The sequence below is a fragment of the Opisthorchis viverrini genome (genome assembly GCF_000715545.1).
Source record: "Opisthorchis viverrini unplaced genomic scaffold opera_v5_128, whole genome shotgun sequence".
Lineage (NCBI taxonomy): Eukaryota > Metazoa > Platyhelminthes > Trematoda > Opisthorchiida > Opisthorchiidae > Opisthorchis > Opisthorchis viverrini.
Window position 1 is genome coordinate 906018 of NW_008751782.1, and position 15977 is coordinate 921994.

The 15977-nt window shown below is 47.0% G+C and overlaps 1 protein-coding gene across 1 annotated transcript in view; it reads left to right on the forward strand.

Annotated features, from left to right (window-relative positions):
* Positions 1-12576: 12576 nt before the first annotated feature.
* T265_06214 (hypothetical protein) overlaps positions 12577-15977 on the forward strand; it is a gene marked incomplete at both ends in the record, with an annotated part of 78800 nt that continues 75399 nt past the window's right edge. The window contains 4 exons of the mRNA XM_009171422.1: positions 12577-12667; positions 12703-12791; positions 12828-12964; positions 14200-14430. Of these exons, the coding sequence (XP_009169686.1) occupies positions 12607-12667; positions 12703-12791; positions 12828-12964; positions 14200-14430 (518 nt within the window). The remainder of the gene's footprint in view (positions 12668-12702; positions 12792-12827; positions 12965-14199; positions 14431-15977) is intronic.

The following is a 15977-nucleotide window of genomic DNA, read 5'->3' on the forward strand; positions in this document are numbered from 1 at the left end:
TCCTTACTCTGACAGCGAAGAGTTTAGGAGTTGCCTGCAGAAGCTGAACATTAGACGGCTAAGGACATCACCCTACCACTCACAACTACACGGCCTAACCGAACGATTAAGAAGTGGCTGGTGGCCAAAGGGGGTGAGTGGGAAGTGAACTTGGCGATGGTGATGTTAGCCCATCGTGCGTCGATCCGGCCGACCATAGCCGAACCCCACCCATGTTGGTGTACGGTCGACATCCACGCCTTCAAAGTGATCAGGAAATTGAGTTGCGGCCGACAACCCGCCTGTCTCCAAAGCAACTAGGAGAAGGGAGAGCTCGAAAAAACTTCACGGCCAATCAGGAAAGGATTAGACAGAAAACAGAAGGTAGGAAGGCATGATCATTCCCCATATGGGCAAAGATCAAATGGATCATCAGAACCTTGGAAAGAGTGGACTGGGGTCGCGGAAGTTGGTGGCCGGGCCCGTTTGTGCTTGCTAATAAATGATTTCACAGCGAGGTGCTTTTATCCTTTCACTGCGGAAGCTCATGCTAAGCCAGCCTGCTGAGAACAGACCTATCAAAATCAGGGAAGACGAAAACTGAGGCCCGTTTACACAGTCTGTCTAGGCTTGGGCAACCTAACAGTATCTCAATCCTCATGCTTCCTTCGAGTGGCATGGCAGCTAAGCACCGAAAAGGTGTTACAGCTGAACGATTGAGTAGTAGTTATTGGCCTGCCCTTTTAACATCGGGCGAAATGAAAACGGAACATCGGCTTGCCGCACTCAGGTAATGACACCGTGTGTTGTCACAAAGATCATAAACAGGTGACAACAGAAGTTGATCTGGTACTACGAACGCCACATTGAACATGTCGTTTTAAAAAATGGACGCCAGTATTATTATGTCCGTCGTTTCATAGGATGGATCAGGAGCTAGATGGCCGAATCTGCGACACCATTTTTACGTTCGCTCGAGTTTGCCTCTGTAGTTTTACACAACCGAAAGTGACCTATCAGATAGCAGGGGACTGGCGCATAACGACAGAACAGCACCCCCTCACGGTATCGGATTCCAAAATTATTCTCTATTTCCCCAAACCATTGGGACTGGCTTGTGTTAAGGCCATTGTGGTCTGGCCAACTTCCACAAACGGACAACCAATGTACGGCCAACCACCTACGGCTTTGGTTCAGTAACAAACACTTGTTCAGGAATAACTATCCTCTTGCCACCACAAAAAGTTCAGATATGGTTCTGATCGCTCGAGATTTTAATGCGCATATACAGCGCTTCAGTTGATCCGGTAAATTGTGCCATTTGGACCCAACATGAAATGATAACGGCCAAGCAGCGAAACCGCTAACGAAGAGGACTCTGGTTTGAACTCAACGCTGCCCTGTCTAGGCTCGAGCGACCTATCAGTATCTCACTCCTTGAGCTTCCTTCGAGTTGTACAGCAGCTATGCATTAAAAGGTGTCACAGCTGAACGAATCTTTTGGCGATTACCTACTAGTTCAGATGTGACACGCTTTCGGTACCTAGCTGTCATGCCAACCGAAGGAAGTACGAGGAGTAAGATAGTGCCAAGTTGCCCACGGGAGCAGTCGAAATGGAGAGTTTGGGTTCAATACGGTCACTCAATTTACGCTTTAACCACTGAGGTATCTCGAGCATTTGATAATTTATTTACAACTTTGTATCGACCAGTAGTTGTTTTTCAGCAGTATTTACGTGCAGTGGATGACATTGTGTTATCTTATGTGGCTATGCTTTGCAGAAATGTGGAGCCCAATCCGCGCGCTAGCTGCCAGCGGTTGGTGATTATGCTGGAGTACATATGTTGATTTAGAGGACGCCCTCGACATCTATATAAACTTCCCAGGTAAGCGCTAGAAGCTAAATTTGACAGAAAACGGCTATTAGCGAGCTACTTAGGATACGTTGGTAACAGCTTCTGAAGTTCGGGAGATACAACACACGGCATGACCAATTAGTTCGCAAAACTAGGTGGCTGCCATGCCATCCGGAGGAAGCACCTCAGCATTACTAACCCAATGTATCCAATTGGCAACCAATGCGTCGGAAAAACTGACGGTCAAACACTGGCAACTTTCGTATGTCGTCTGCACTTAGAGGTCACGTTTCTGATCCATGGAGCAGTATGGATCACACTGCCAGTACCAAATCTGCCCTTGGCAGACAAACCGGCCTTAAGTTGCCGCCATAGGTAGCTCCAATCAGTCTACCAGGACCTATGCATTACGTCAATGGGCTCGTCCGCAAGCATGCGGTTTAGGTTTGATCTCACTCAGTCTTGTAGCAGCATGTTTGAAGCGCATTTCAAACCGTACGGTAGTTATTTAGGTTACTTAAAATGGTTTGCATTTTTGAAGGATCTGAACCAAGGAGAGAAATATGGTCTGCATACTCAGTGTCCTTGAGCAGACATCTCGGAAGCATTTCAACCCTGAGGTCTGAGGAAGGCAGATAAATTTCTAGCAGCACATCAATTACAAAGTTGAAGAGTGAATGCGACAGAAGGCAATACTGTCTTACACCAGTGGGTATGGTGAACTCGGGTGAAAGCTTCCCGTATATGCACCAAGAGGAGTTCGCATACATATCCCTCATAAGGGATATAAATTTGTAAGGGATACCTTAGATGGCCAGATATCGCCAGTTTCTCACGATCGACAGGGTCAAAAAGATTTCAGATCAATAAAACAACCAACGTGGAACGTCTGAAGGAGTGGCGCTATCCAAGAATGTCTCAAGGCGAAGATATACGGCCGCTGAATCCTCGGCCAGGGCGAAACCCAGCTTGATTTTCACGAATCAGTCTTTCCCGATAATCGATCAACCTAGGCAAAATAATGCCACAGATCACCTTAGAAGCGACGGATGTCAGGCTGATACCCGAAGAGTGAAGCGTGATACATCTAAGCTCGTCCCAAGCGCCTTGAGGTGCACGACCGAAGTGAGCTCTTGTGTGCACGTTTCGTACACTCGACATACATCGACAAGTGGGGAAGAGGTTTCAGCAAGAAATGCCTGTTGCCCAATTTGATACAGAGTACGGATATCAAGGGATGCAACGTTTATCAGACCTCTTGTAGGTAGTAAGTGATCATTTTGGTTTGTTTTTCTGGGCGACACGGAAGTGACTAGGGGATTGGCACGTGCGTTGGTGGCACTGTATCGTTCGACGCGAGGGGAGGTGTATGGGAAGGCTGGCTAGTAAGAAGCTGCAATGGTGAATGATGATTCCCGGCTGCCCAAGCCGAAGAAGTGGGTTTGGTTGAGGTACCCCACCTCGAACCTTTAACTGAAAAGTCTGATCCACAAGGCAGTGGGAGAAAATCGAAATTTTTTCGGGACCCTGCCGCTAGTCTCTGACTCAAAGGTCTGAACCGCGAGGCAGTGGTTGTTAGGATTTTCTTAGGAGGCCCTTACCGGAGCCGAGGACTCAATAGTCTAACCCAATTTGATGTAGAGGGCCGACATGGCCGGAGGACGCAGGGAGTACAGCATCCGTCTCACTCCTTGTGCAGCTGCGCACATTAGGTGCCTTTTGAGCACCACCGGGCCCTTTGGTTTTAAAAGTATTCCAACCGTATTGAACAAACCGCCAGAGGTCATGTCAACCGTTGGGCGATCGGGATATGAGGGTTTTAGGGCCGACCATTTATAACGCGCCCTTTCTCGGTAGAAGTCTTCCATAAGTATGGACATGCTGGTCACCCGGGTGAAATGCCTTACTGCTTTACAAAGTACGAAATTACGACTTTGCCTCCAAACCATCTGGTTGTATATAATAATAATAATCGTTCAGCTGTAACAACTTTTCGGTGCCTAGCTGTCATGCCACCCGAAGGAAGCACGAATGCTGGGATATCCCCAGGTTGTCCAAACCTAAACAGAAGTCGAAAACCAGAGGTCGGGTTTGAACCATGGACTTTCTGGTCAGCAAATCTCCGCTCTTAATACCGAGCCATCTCGCTTCTTTATGCGGTTAGTCACAGTAACTCGGCGTTCTTTGTCGGGCTGCTCACCGTTGGCCTACCTTGAATGGTTGAAACTTTAGAAACCGAGCTCAAGGCATTACATCCCGCAGGACCATTGCAACACAGAAGCCCAACCACCACAACAAGAGCGCTTTGAGCTGGGTAGAATGTGCATAGCGGGGTTTGTCCGTTTTGGATTTCCAGGAAGCTCCCTCAGTGGGAAAATGCGTGGTCATAGATGGTGCTGGGAGATTCCGTCCCCTCTCATTTTACAATCCATTTGAGCTTTTTTCTGTAGCGGTATGTAAAGTAATAATTCACATACGCATACATTGATCCACCTATACGGAAGATTACAGGCGCTCGGGGACAAACACTTTATAGAGGGTTCCGAAATCTGGGGACAATTTCTGTAGGGGTATACACAGGTCGGAATGGCTAGCAACGATCGGTAGACTCACTGATAGTACACAAACTTGGGCTTCACTTGATTTATCGTTAGTGTCACGGAGTTTGGCGGTGCTATTTTTTTCGCCCCAGATCACTTCTCAGTTTTCTTCGCAACGGTTATACGTCTCCCACCTAACAGAATAGCCATGCAATAGTGGACAGCACTTAATTCCGCAGTGTGGTTAGCTAATCTGTAGCATGAATTTGGTGGACACATGTACTTGGAAGACAGGTTTTCCAGACAGGAGCCGCAAATTCAGGGTTTTTCGCGTTAGGATTAAAATTCGCCCGACTGGTGTAGTTTGACAGGTGCAATTCCCGTGCACACCATGTCTTCTACGACAGTAGGCTTCACGACTGCATGATGGAAGGCTATGGCGCAACTAGGACTCAGATATGCTGTCACTGCAGTCGGTTCGGAAAACGAGGTTGTGCTATTGTCTCAGCGCTGAGGTAATGATCCGGGCACAACGGAGATGACTAATGACTTATCTGATTTCTACCAACCCTGATTGCTCATCCAATTAACCTGTCATATGCTGGGAAATTTTCGCAAATTGGTAAAAAAAAATGGGAGGTTGAATCAATTGTATCGATCGGATACGTACGACTAACCTCCGGAAGTGTGAACGCATAGTTCACAAGGAATGCAAGGGCAACGAAAAAAAATGGGAGGTTGAATCGGGAAATTGTATCGGATACGTACGACTAACCTCCGGAAGTGTGAACGCATAGTTCACAAGGAATGCAAGGGCAACGCTGGGCACAATCAGCAACAGCACACTGAATGAATCGTGATTGGAATCATAGGTGGCCCTGAACCTCCGGAAAATAAGGTACACCGTCGCACAAGAAGATGCGATGAAAAATATCTTCATAACGACGTTGTATAATGAGATAAACTGAGTGACCAGATCAACATAACGTGTTACAAATACAATGGCGAATAACAATTGCGATTTTCCTGAAAGGCCTGAGAACGATTATATAAGCAGTGACGGGAGTTACCGGAACAAGATCTAGTTTTCCATATTTTCCTCAAGAGGATGAAAATGGCCAGTAAATGAGAAAGATCGCCCAGAATCCGGAACACGTTCATTTCGCTGCAATTGTTTTGAATAGGCCGCGAGTCTAGGTCAGGTTCAGGAAGTCAAGTTTTCACGGATTCACGGATTCACTGATTCACGGATTGATACACAGGATCGAGGCTTTTGCGCAGGTTTTCCGGGTCGGCTTTGTTTTTGTCGGTCAGTTGCTGTCGTTCACCTGAAAGGCACAATTGAAAAAAGGGTGTAGCACTGCTCTTTATGTTTTCACTTGTCAACACACTGAATCAGGGCTTTTGCCGGGGCTTCTCTGGTCGGGTTTGTTCTCATCATTCAATGGCTTCTTTTAAAATGATAAGCAAAATCGAAAAAAACTTTCAGCACGGCTCTTTAGATTCTCAGAGCTGGATAGTGAGCTGGCCACCCCAAAGTGCTTCCAACTGGGTTCTAGCGCCAGAATGAACGACCCATGGAGGAAGGTTATCCCAATCACCCGAAATGGGAACAACTGGTGTCAAATGAAAGTGCGTTTTCTGAGGTAGAAAATCTTGCCATGTCCTCGCGGTGTATTAATTTGGTCAACATTCAAACACCTGTCTGTCAGAACTTGTTCAATTAAAGCCTAGTTGATAGGTCCCCGCGGATTACAGAATGATCTAGGGGACGTAATTCGGGTACCTCGAGACGCGCATAATAATCAACAAATTCGGCGCCCGCAATAAACTTTGCAACAGCTCGCTAGGCACGCTGAATAAGGGTTACGTCCTTCTTGCGCCAGTTGGTTGACGTATTCGAGAGGTGAACTCACGCAGGCCCGATGAATTACCCGGAGGTTCGTGTGGGTAATATGGGAGACAGTACACTGCATCATTGAAGAATATGGACTGCATTTTGGAAGAATTGTGTTATTTCGTGGTGGGAAGGGTAGACTTGAATGGAGCCAGTTTCCCGAATCCTTTTGTGTATATCTCTCACCTGATAGGAGAGCCTTAATCCAGCCGAAAATTCCTCCCTTAACTTCATAACAATAGAGTTTGTGGAGCAACGAAGGCAACAGGACTGGAACAAATGCATCTGATGAGTCTGAAAATATGGAGTCCGACATGAGCCTTTTGCATTTGGCCTGTTTTACGATATCCATGTGCACAAGTAACCTCATCGACTTTGAAAATTTTCAAGGGAAGTCATGTGTGTAGAATCAAAATTCGAAAAGGTCCACTTCTAAATGTTCTTAACGGTTTTTACCGTTATTCCACCGAGACCAATAGGCTTGCAGTTGCCGAGCGATAAGAGGTGGTCAGATTAGTAGACCCGAATTATGATCGCCTGCTTCCAAGCCGAGGGATGGTGTGAAAAGCGTCTGACTGGGAAGTGCTGAGTGGAAATAATTGCCATCGTGTCTTCGGTTTCTGTGAGGAAACTTCGCAAGATGTCTTGCAGCAACAAAGCTCTCAAGAATAGCGTCTCCTGTGAAACTAAAACACCTAAGCATCGATCAGGACGAAATAATGGTCCCATTTGATATGAGGTCACTATTCACGTCTGTGGACCTCGATTCGGCTAAGACAACTGTAGCCGAATTATCGGACAACAACAACCCGCCAACGTGATCACTGGAGAAGGAAGACCTCTGCAGATTACTCGACTTATGCCTGATCACACATTCCGATTTCAACGGAGAATATTACGAACAACTGCGAGGAACGCCAATGAGATCCCCATTTCGGGATTAATGGTAGGAGTCACAATGCAAAAAATTTGAACAAATTGTGTTGCTCGATATAAATTCCAAAATATGGATCCGTTACGTGGACGATACACTTGTGACCATCAAAGGGAGCGAAGTGCAACAAGTGCGCCAACTGTTAAACAACGTCTTCGACGACATCAAATCCACAACTGAGGAAGAAAACAACAGAAAGCTGGCGTTCCTAGACATCCTCATCACTAGATTGCCGAACTGACAGCTACAAACTGAGGACTACAGACAGGCAACACACGGATCAAATCCTCAGCTACCACAGCGATCATCCAACTCGCCACAAACGAAGCTGTATTCGGACACTTCTCAAGAGGATCGAGACACAATGCAGCACATCAGAATCTAAACTCAACGAAGAAAAGCGCCTATACAGGTTGGTTCAGAAAAATTGATACCCGAGGAATTTCATCTGGAGAACATTCAGGGAGCCAAATACGATCGATGTAACAGGACAAAATGCAAGCAAACGAGTCACACTTCCGTACATCAAGGACACAGCTGAAATGACGGCAAGGCTCTTACGACAGCACAATACATTGTTAGCTTACAAGCCTGCGAATACTCTGCGGAGAACACTATTAAGACCAAAGGAGAAAATAGGTACACTGGCGAGGAACAGTGTCATATACAGCATCCAATGCAAGGAATGCGACAAACGCTATGTAGGACAACCAGGAAGGAAGCACTCCACAAGGATACATGAACACCAACTCTCCACTAAAAGACACGATCAATTCTCCCTTATCTCCGCACACAAAGACTAAGAAGGACACGTGTCCGACTGGAGCGACGTTTGCACACTGGCTCAATAAAGAACAAAAAGAGAACGCGAATAAATGGAGGCATGGTACTCCACCGAAGAAGCCATCAGCGGACACATCGAAATTGATCACATTTACCAGCCACCAAGAGCGAGAGAACACCAGAACCACAGAGGTTAGAGACGCAAAAGCGGCCAGACAAGAAACTCATGGGAGAAGAAAGAAATCATCATTCAACTGAACACATCAATTGGATTGGAGGAGGCGCCCAACCAAAGCACCAAATCAACCGACGGATGCGGGGACACCAACCGCCACAGAGGAGGAAATGGGGCGGTACTGTCAACCAATAAAACTCGAGAATGGCATACCATGGCACACCACAACGCAACGCGAATCAAGGCCAGAGAGAGAAAGCTACTAAATTAGAAGGCGATGGGATAACCAATCAACACAAAGGAACACAGAGCACAACGCAACAAAGATCACAAAAGGACCACTAGTTTCACTAAATTCGTTACACTTCAAGTAGCAAAGCACCTCAGAAGTTAACAGATAGCTTTGGACTGCTATATAAGCACACACAGGCGAGGAAGAAGTACCCACCCAACTGTGCACCGATGTCTCTCGTATGGTGACGAAACTTTTGCAAGCCAATTGCCAAGCTCGGCGAACAGATCAACACCCACCTCATCAACAACCTATAAACTCACCCGAGCTACCAGTATTTCACCACATTACCACCCACTCGTCTTCTAGGTCTCTTCTATGTTGAGACATCATTTCCAGAAGACGTCGGATCGTTCTCAGGAGGCTTTGGTTGATTTGACCGCGTAATAGTTTTTTACGACGAGCATTGTATCCACCCTGTTGGTCTTCCGGACAATAATCCTACAGGTCTTCTCCACTGAGGCCAGTCCCCGTTGAAGCTGACCTGGAAAATATGCGCCCTCTTGCTATTCGCGTGGCAAAAGTATCGAATCCACTTTTCGGGCACAGGGTTACTGGTCCAGTAGCAGATAAAATCCAAGGTCATAACACATGGCCATTGTGTCCCAAAAAAATGAGTATCGCCTGACTGACAAACCACCCTTATGGACGTGCAAGGTGTGTGATGGGCGTAATGACACGCTGAGCTCTAGCGTTCGCTATAGGTTTTGTCGGCGGTGATGAAACTTGTCCACCAGTATCAATGAAAATGAACCCCATCCGAGAGACCTTAGAACCCTTAAAGCCACACACCAACAAAACATGTTTGGAGCGGTGGCTGGAGAGTTCTTTAATGCATTGCATGAGAAACGGGTGGTCTTCTTGCGGGGTTGAGGGGAAAGCATGGACTATGTCGAGAACAAAGCCTGTCCCAGGCAGTGGAATGTGAATCTAGACTGCATCACGAAAAAGTACAGGAGTGGTTGTAGTAGGTATGGAGTAAGCATATACCGAAGTCCCAGCGTGAGATACATCGTGTGGACCAGGTTTCTGTGAGTATGGCCGTGGATGGGTGTTGAAAGCAAGTCGCATATTGAAGGCTGAGCATCTAGTTGGATGGACCGAGGAAGATTGTGGGCAGGCTTTATGCTACGACCTCTGGTGCGACCGAAGTTAGGAAGCAGAGAGGTGTCACGCCGCCAATAGGTTTGACACACCTAATAATTATTCAGTGGGCTTAACTCCAAGGCTTCTGAGGGGCTCCTAAGTTGTACTTGTAATGATAATAATGTTTGTTCATAACTTGTGGCATACCGTCTGGCATGATCATACACTTACAGTCAGAATGAAGTATAACTGGGGGGTTTGCGGGTAGGAAGGAATGCGCGAAAAGAGGGCAATGATATAAGCAGTGGGCACTGTTGGATGAAATATTACTTAAAGGTTTATTTCCCAACTTGTAGGGAACAATGGACATGAGGTCCGACGAGTTCAAAGACGAAGCCATTGACATGAAATAAAGCTGAAATTTACTGCTGGTCAATAGTGACCATGGGTGGTTGAGTAAATGCCTAATGTCACAACAAGCAAAGATGGAGATTGAAATAAAACAATTAGAAGTGGGAGCAAATAGCAAGTTGTACCTTCAAAATGTGACCTAATCTGAAACCTAGTAGACTCAATGGTTCCAACGTTTCAGGAAAGTCAGGTGCAAAGGGTAGGTTGGATAGAGATACATAGGGCCAAACTAACACCGTACATGAAATTGAACTTATGGAAGAGGCAAGTCGAAATTGCAGCAAAAAACCAGTTGGTCAGATCCAAACGAAAGTTTCGTTACATTAGAATGAACTCGCCCCAGAGATGTTGGGGGCCAGGTAAAAAATCTACTCGTAGTTCCAATTACAGGCTCGAATGGGCGAGAGTTCGCGGTTGAGATTCAGAAAAACGTAGTTGTGGGAGTGTCACCGCACTGGGTATGGCAGTGCATGCCATCACGAGGCAAGTCGAAATTGCAGCAAAAAACCAGTTGGTCAGATCCAAACGAAAGTTTCGTTACATTAGAATGAACTCGCCCCAGAGATGTTGGGGGCCAGGTAAAAAATCTACTCGTAGTTCCAATTACAGGCTCGAATGGGCGAGAGTTCGCGGTTGAGATTCAGAAAAACGTAGTTGTGGGAGTGTCACCGCACTGGGTATGGCAGTGCTATGCCATCACTGCACTGACATACCTCGGTTAATGGACAGCCCCGTAACGGTAGTCGAGGATACCGCGATCGCAGACGGAATACGCATTTCCGTGGCAGCTGGATTTGATTTAGCCAAGCAGATAGACCAGCTAGAATCAGGTCGATGGGGGCCACGGATAACCTCCCTTCAGCTGAGGGACATGTCAGTGTAGGCTGGAAACCAGCCAGGATGAATGAATAACGGTTGCTGGGGGCGTCCGGACAACTACAGCCGAAGTTCGAAGCCTGAGGAGAGAGGGATGAGGAAGGATTAGAGTGAGTGCGGTAACGTATTGTGAGTGCCAAGGGGGAACGAGGTGAAAAAGTGTCAATAGATAAAAAATCAAAAAGGGGATCATAGCACGCTAAATGGACCCAGAAAAATGTGGGTATGTGTGCTGACCCGGAAACCCAGGTTGGCCAGAGTGGATGCCTAATTTTGGTAAGGAGAGGAGTCGACTCCGAGGGGGCTGGCAAGGAGGCTATACGTTGGACTAGCTGGAACGGGCGGTAGGTTTCGGTTTACTAAGAGAAACCTAAAAAGGATCGCCGTTGTGCAAAAGAGGGGGTGGATATGAGTAGTGACAGTAGTCAAGTAAAAAGTGGTCAGGTAACAGCCTCCATATAATGGATACGAACCGTAGCTTAACTAATATCTACAACGTCAACTAAACAGGAAGGTAATAGTAGAGATCACCAGTCGCCCAGTCACTGCTGTGAACTCCAGAGAACAAATTGTGCATGCCAAAAGCCACTAAGCGCCAGCTGTTACTGGTGGTAATCAGGAAATAATGAGTTTATAGTATATGCTGCTTCAGAGGACAAGAAGGAAGAACGAGTGTGCTGTTTGGATGATGAGGTGAGCTTGGGGTGGTGCGACCCATCTTAGGCGAAGGTGGTATAATTCTTGCTCACCGAATTTCATCGTCTACTGAAGCAATTTTACCTCTGGCGGAAAAATTGAAGTGGAATACTGTAACGCATTTGAAACTTGACTGTATTGGCTTGCACGTCTAACGCATGACCTTGTGTGCCTCCATCTCTCTCTCTCCCCTATTGCAGGTATCACGAACGAGCCACCACGAGCCTCGGGCAGGAACGAGTAACCCTCCTGCACACACCCCCTGATTGACTTTGACCTGACTTTACACACCCCCGTCTTCCGGTTTCGGGTTCGGTCGAATACACGTGTGTCGTTACCACGCTCCGGTGTTCTCTTCTGTCCCGCCCGACCTGTGCGCAATTGTGCTGTGTATACAGTGTGGACTCAATAATACCAGTCCGTATATCTGCACATTTCAGAACCGACGTGTGGCGTCGCTACATCCTCTCGAACATCGAATACCACTGACTTCCTGACGTCCCACGCTACAATACTTTCCCAGCAATGCTGATACCCCGGGATACCTAGATGGAGCTCGCAAAGCTAGGTCGGTACTCCAAATCTCCTTTCTCTTTTTGTCCAAAGGGACACGTAGTAGCTTTCGAAAATTCAATTCCATTGTGCTAACACCAGGCGACCGTGGAAACAAATGGTGTCAGGTGATCTTCAAACTTCGCTCGCTTACGCAAACAACTGTGAAGAAACTACTGAAATGCACGGTGAAATTCGATCCATTCCCCGTAAAATTCTTTGCATCAAGAATGCTACAGCTTCCGGTGAATTAACTTTCCGTTTCTGCCCTGCTGTCCGGAATGGCCACCTGAAATGGAAAGATCACTCGGGCATCACACTCCACTTTGATCAAAGCGTTTAACCGCCCAGAAACGCTCAGAAATATAAACGAAAGTGAATTGACGATGGTTAAATATTGTCTCTGCGGTTTGTACCGTCAGGATTTATTTGCACCATATCCTATTGGGAATGTTTGTTTGAAATAATCAAAGGGGCGTTAACTGGATATGTGCACAATTGCCATCATTTCAAATCACCAACCGGACCATGTATTGCGTTTTCGTCATTCTGCTCACATTTGTCAGCGCCCTGACGGTTCATTCCAGAGGTAATGATGATAATTACAAATACTGATTTCCTCAGATTTACTTGTGCTTACTGTTTCCACGGAAACCAACGATGCATTAGAAAGGTTTTTGAGGTCGGCGAATAACAATCATTTCAACGTAAAGGTTAGTGTCCAGTTGTTTCCCAGTAAGCACCCTTAGGTTCTGGGCCTTGGACTAGTTTGGAAAGGCGGCGATGTGTCGCATTCTGTCGGTGGAGGTCAGAAAATCAATCTTCTGAGGGATGAATTACGCAACCACATCAATTTAGATGACCTTTTGATACTGTTTTTAGATAGGTAAGAAGTTACGAATATTGATGAAGACTTGGACTAAAGTGATAATCACTCACTCACAAAAGTTATGCTGATGCAAAATTCAGGTCGCCGCTGTAGCTGTGTTCTACATAGCTGCCTCATATGTGTCCATACACTCAGAAGTTTTCTTTTTCCACAGGGGAAGTTCATAATTTATTGCATTCTGTGGCGGGTCTGCAAGGTTGCAAGTAAGCGTTGCTTAACTTTCAAAGGAGACAAGTTTGTGACAACGTCCAGTATATGAATTGACCCGGCTCACCTACCAGTAACAATTTCTCTGCTGTTAAAATCCTAATTTGGATAGCAGCTGGCGAGACTGTTTGTTGGCACTAAGAGGTCGATCAAGAGCAAGGCAACGGCAATGTGACGGAACTGGGAATAATCCTACAAATGATGCATAACACAACGGTGCATCGGTAGGATAGGTACACTCAATGTGTTGCGTAATAAACTAAATACACACCAGACGCCTGGACATGTGTTCAGAACAAAACAACAGAACAGCCTCATACAGTAGCTGGATGAGTTGGTCAAGGTGAAGCTTTGATACACACAACATTTATGGCTTGGAACCCGCTGGTTTTCTCATACTTTTAACTTGGATAGGATGAAGTGTTGATATGAGCAGTGACAGTAGTCAAGTAAAAAGTGGTCAGGTAACAGCCTCTACAACGTCAACTAAACAGGAAGGTAATAGTAGAGATCACCAGTCACCCAGTCACTGCTGTGAACTCCAGAGAACAAATTGTGCATGCCAAAAGCCACTAAGCGCCAGCTGTTACTGGTGGTAATCAGGAAATAATGAGTTTATAGTATATGCTGCTTCAGAGGACAAGAAGGAAGAACGAGTGTGCTGTTTGGATGATGAGGTGAGGAATGGATCAGTAAGAGGAGTTTTTACCTCCCGTCCTACTGCATGCTTAGTAATCATCGGATTCCCCTATTTTCCCTTCCCAACCGTCCCCACCCTGCGTCCGCCCAATGTCTTCTTCCCCGGTGACGATTTCACTATCTGGTCTTTTAGAGCCCGTTCCTACCTCAAAGCATTCCTATTTTCCCAGTACGGACGGTATCGGCTCAGGCTACTTGACGACTCTGCAGCACGACAACTACAGTCAACAGGTACCCCAACCGAACCGCCACCAGCCACCTTGTGAGCCGTCTTGGACGACCTCTTCAACATCAGGCAGCCAACTCTGCCCCAGTTAGAGGTTCAGGGATCGAAAGCAATTACTCGGCGAGTCCGTGGACCAGTTCTTGGAGAGCCTCAGGGATCTGGCAACAAAAATTTACGCGGTGGAAGACAGAATAAAGATCGAGGTTGAGTCACTACAACAGTTTATCCTGGGGGTATCTCACCCTGGCCTAAAGGCAGAACTTATACGTCGTTCTCCGGATAATATACGTGACGCAGTCCAACTTGCCCACAGTTATGGGGCAACATCAGAGTTGGAACCAGAACTTCAGGCCTTGAAGATAACCGCCGATCCCGGTCTTCGTCAGTTACCACCTGATAACCAGCATAACCGTCCGGGAAGCCGGATGAGCTGCCCCTACTGCCGCCGGTTCGGGAGAAGAGACCAGCGTTGCGGTCACAATCCCCCAATCCGTCCCACCGGTGAGCCTCTATCTTTGTGTAATTCGGTACCTATCATTTCTCATATTTCCCATTCTACGCCACCACTCACCATCTCAGGTTACCTGGACAAACGCCCAGTACGTTTCTTGGTGGACACGGGCGCTTCGTGCTCCGTAGTCGGCGCACGGAAGTTTTGGTCAGGTGATCGTCACTCGGCAGTCAGCACGAAATTACTAACAGCGAATGGTACACCACTCCAAACAGCGGGAACAGCGTTACTTTCTGTCAGCATCGGGCAACTGTGCACGCACCACCAGTTCTATTGCTCCCCGGTGACATGGGAAGCCATCCTTGGGATGGACTTTTAAAGAAATACGAAGCTTCTACCGACCTCACCAGCGGACAACTCAAGTTCGACAACCACTGCCAACCAAACCCTGATTTCCTGTTGTCTTTACAACGCAGCAATCATTGGACGCAATTCTTAGTTGACTGTAGCCCTGCTCCTCCGGAGGCGAAGCACGGCCTAATGGAACTAATAAGTGAATTCTCCACTTCGTTTGACACCCACAGATCTAAACTGGGCCGTACCCATATCCTTCAACATACTATCGATATTGGACACCACCACACTATATATCAAACCCCTCGCAGAATCCCTATTCACTACCGCGCCAAACTGGACATCATGATTCAAGAGTTGTTAGACGACGGGATCATTCGGCCGTCATCATCTCCATGGGCTTCTCCCATTGTCCTTGCAAAGAAAAAGGACGGAAATTCGCGTATGTGCGTTGACTATCGGAGATTAAATGATATCACTACGCGTGACTCTTTTCCCCTACCACGAGTGGACGACACAATCGATGCTGTGGCAGGGGCAAGGTGGTTCTCAACACTAGACTTGGCTTCGGGCTACTGGCAAGTAGAAGTCGCACCCCAAGACCGACCGAACACAGCTTTATAATTCCATCTGGACTTTATGAGCTCAAAACAATGCCATTCGGACTTGCAAACGCACCAGCAACATTTCAGCGTCTTATGCAGACGGTATCGGCAGGGCTGGTCCCTAGATGTTGCCTGATCTACCTGGACGACATCATTTTCCACGGACGGACGGACGACGAACGAACACAACAGTCGACTGCGAGAGGTACTATGGCGCATCAAGGGAGCGGGCCTAACCCTCTACAACATGAGGTATTGTTCTTGGGCCATATTTTGTATTCCGATGGGGTTCAAACGGACCCGTGTAAGACCAGACACATCGCTGAGTGGCCGACACCGACGAATGTCCGTGGGTTACGTAGTTTCCTCGGTCTGGCATCATACCACCGGAGATTTATCAAAGGATTTGCCGCCGTCAGTGCACCACTCCACAGGCTTACCCAAAAAGATCGGAAATTTTCGTGGACC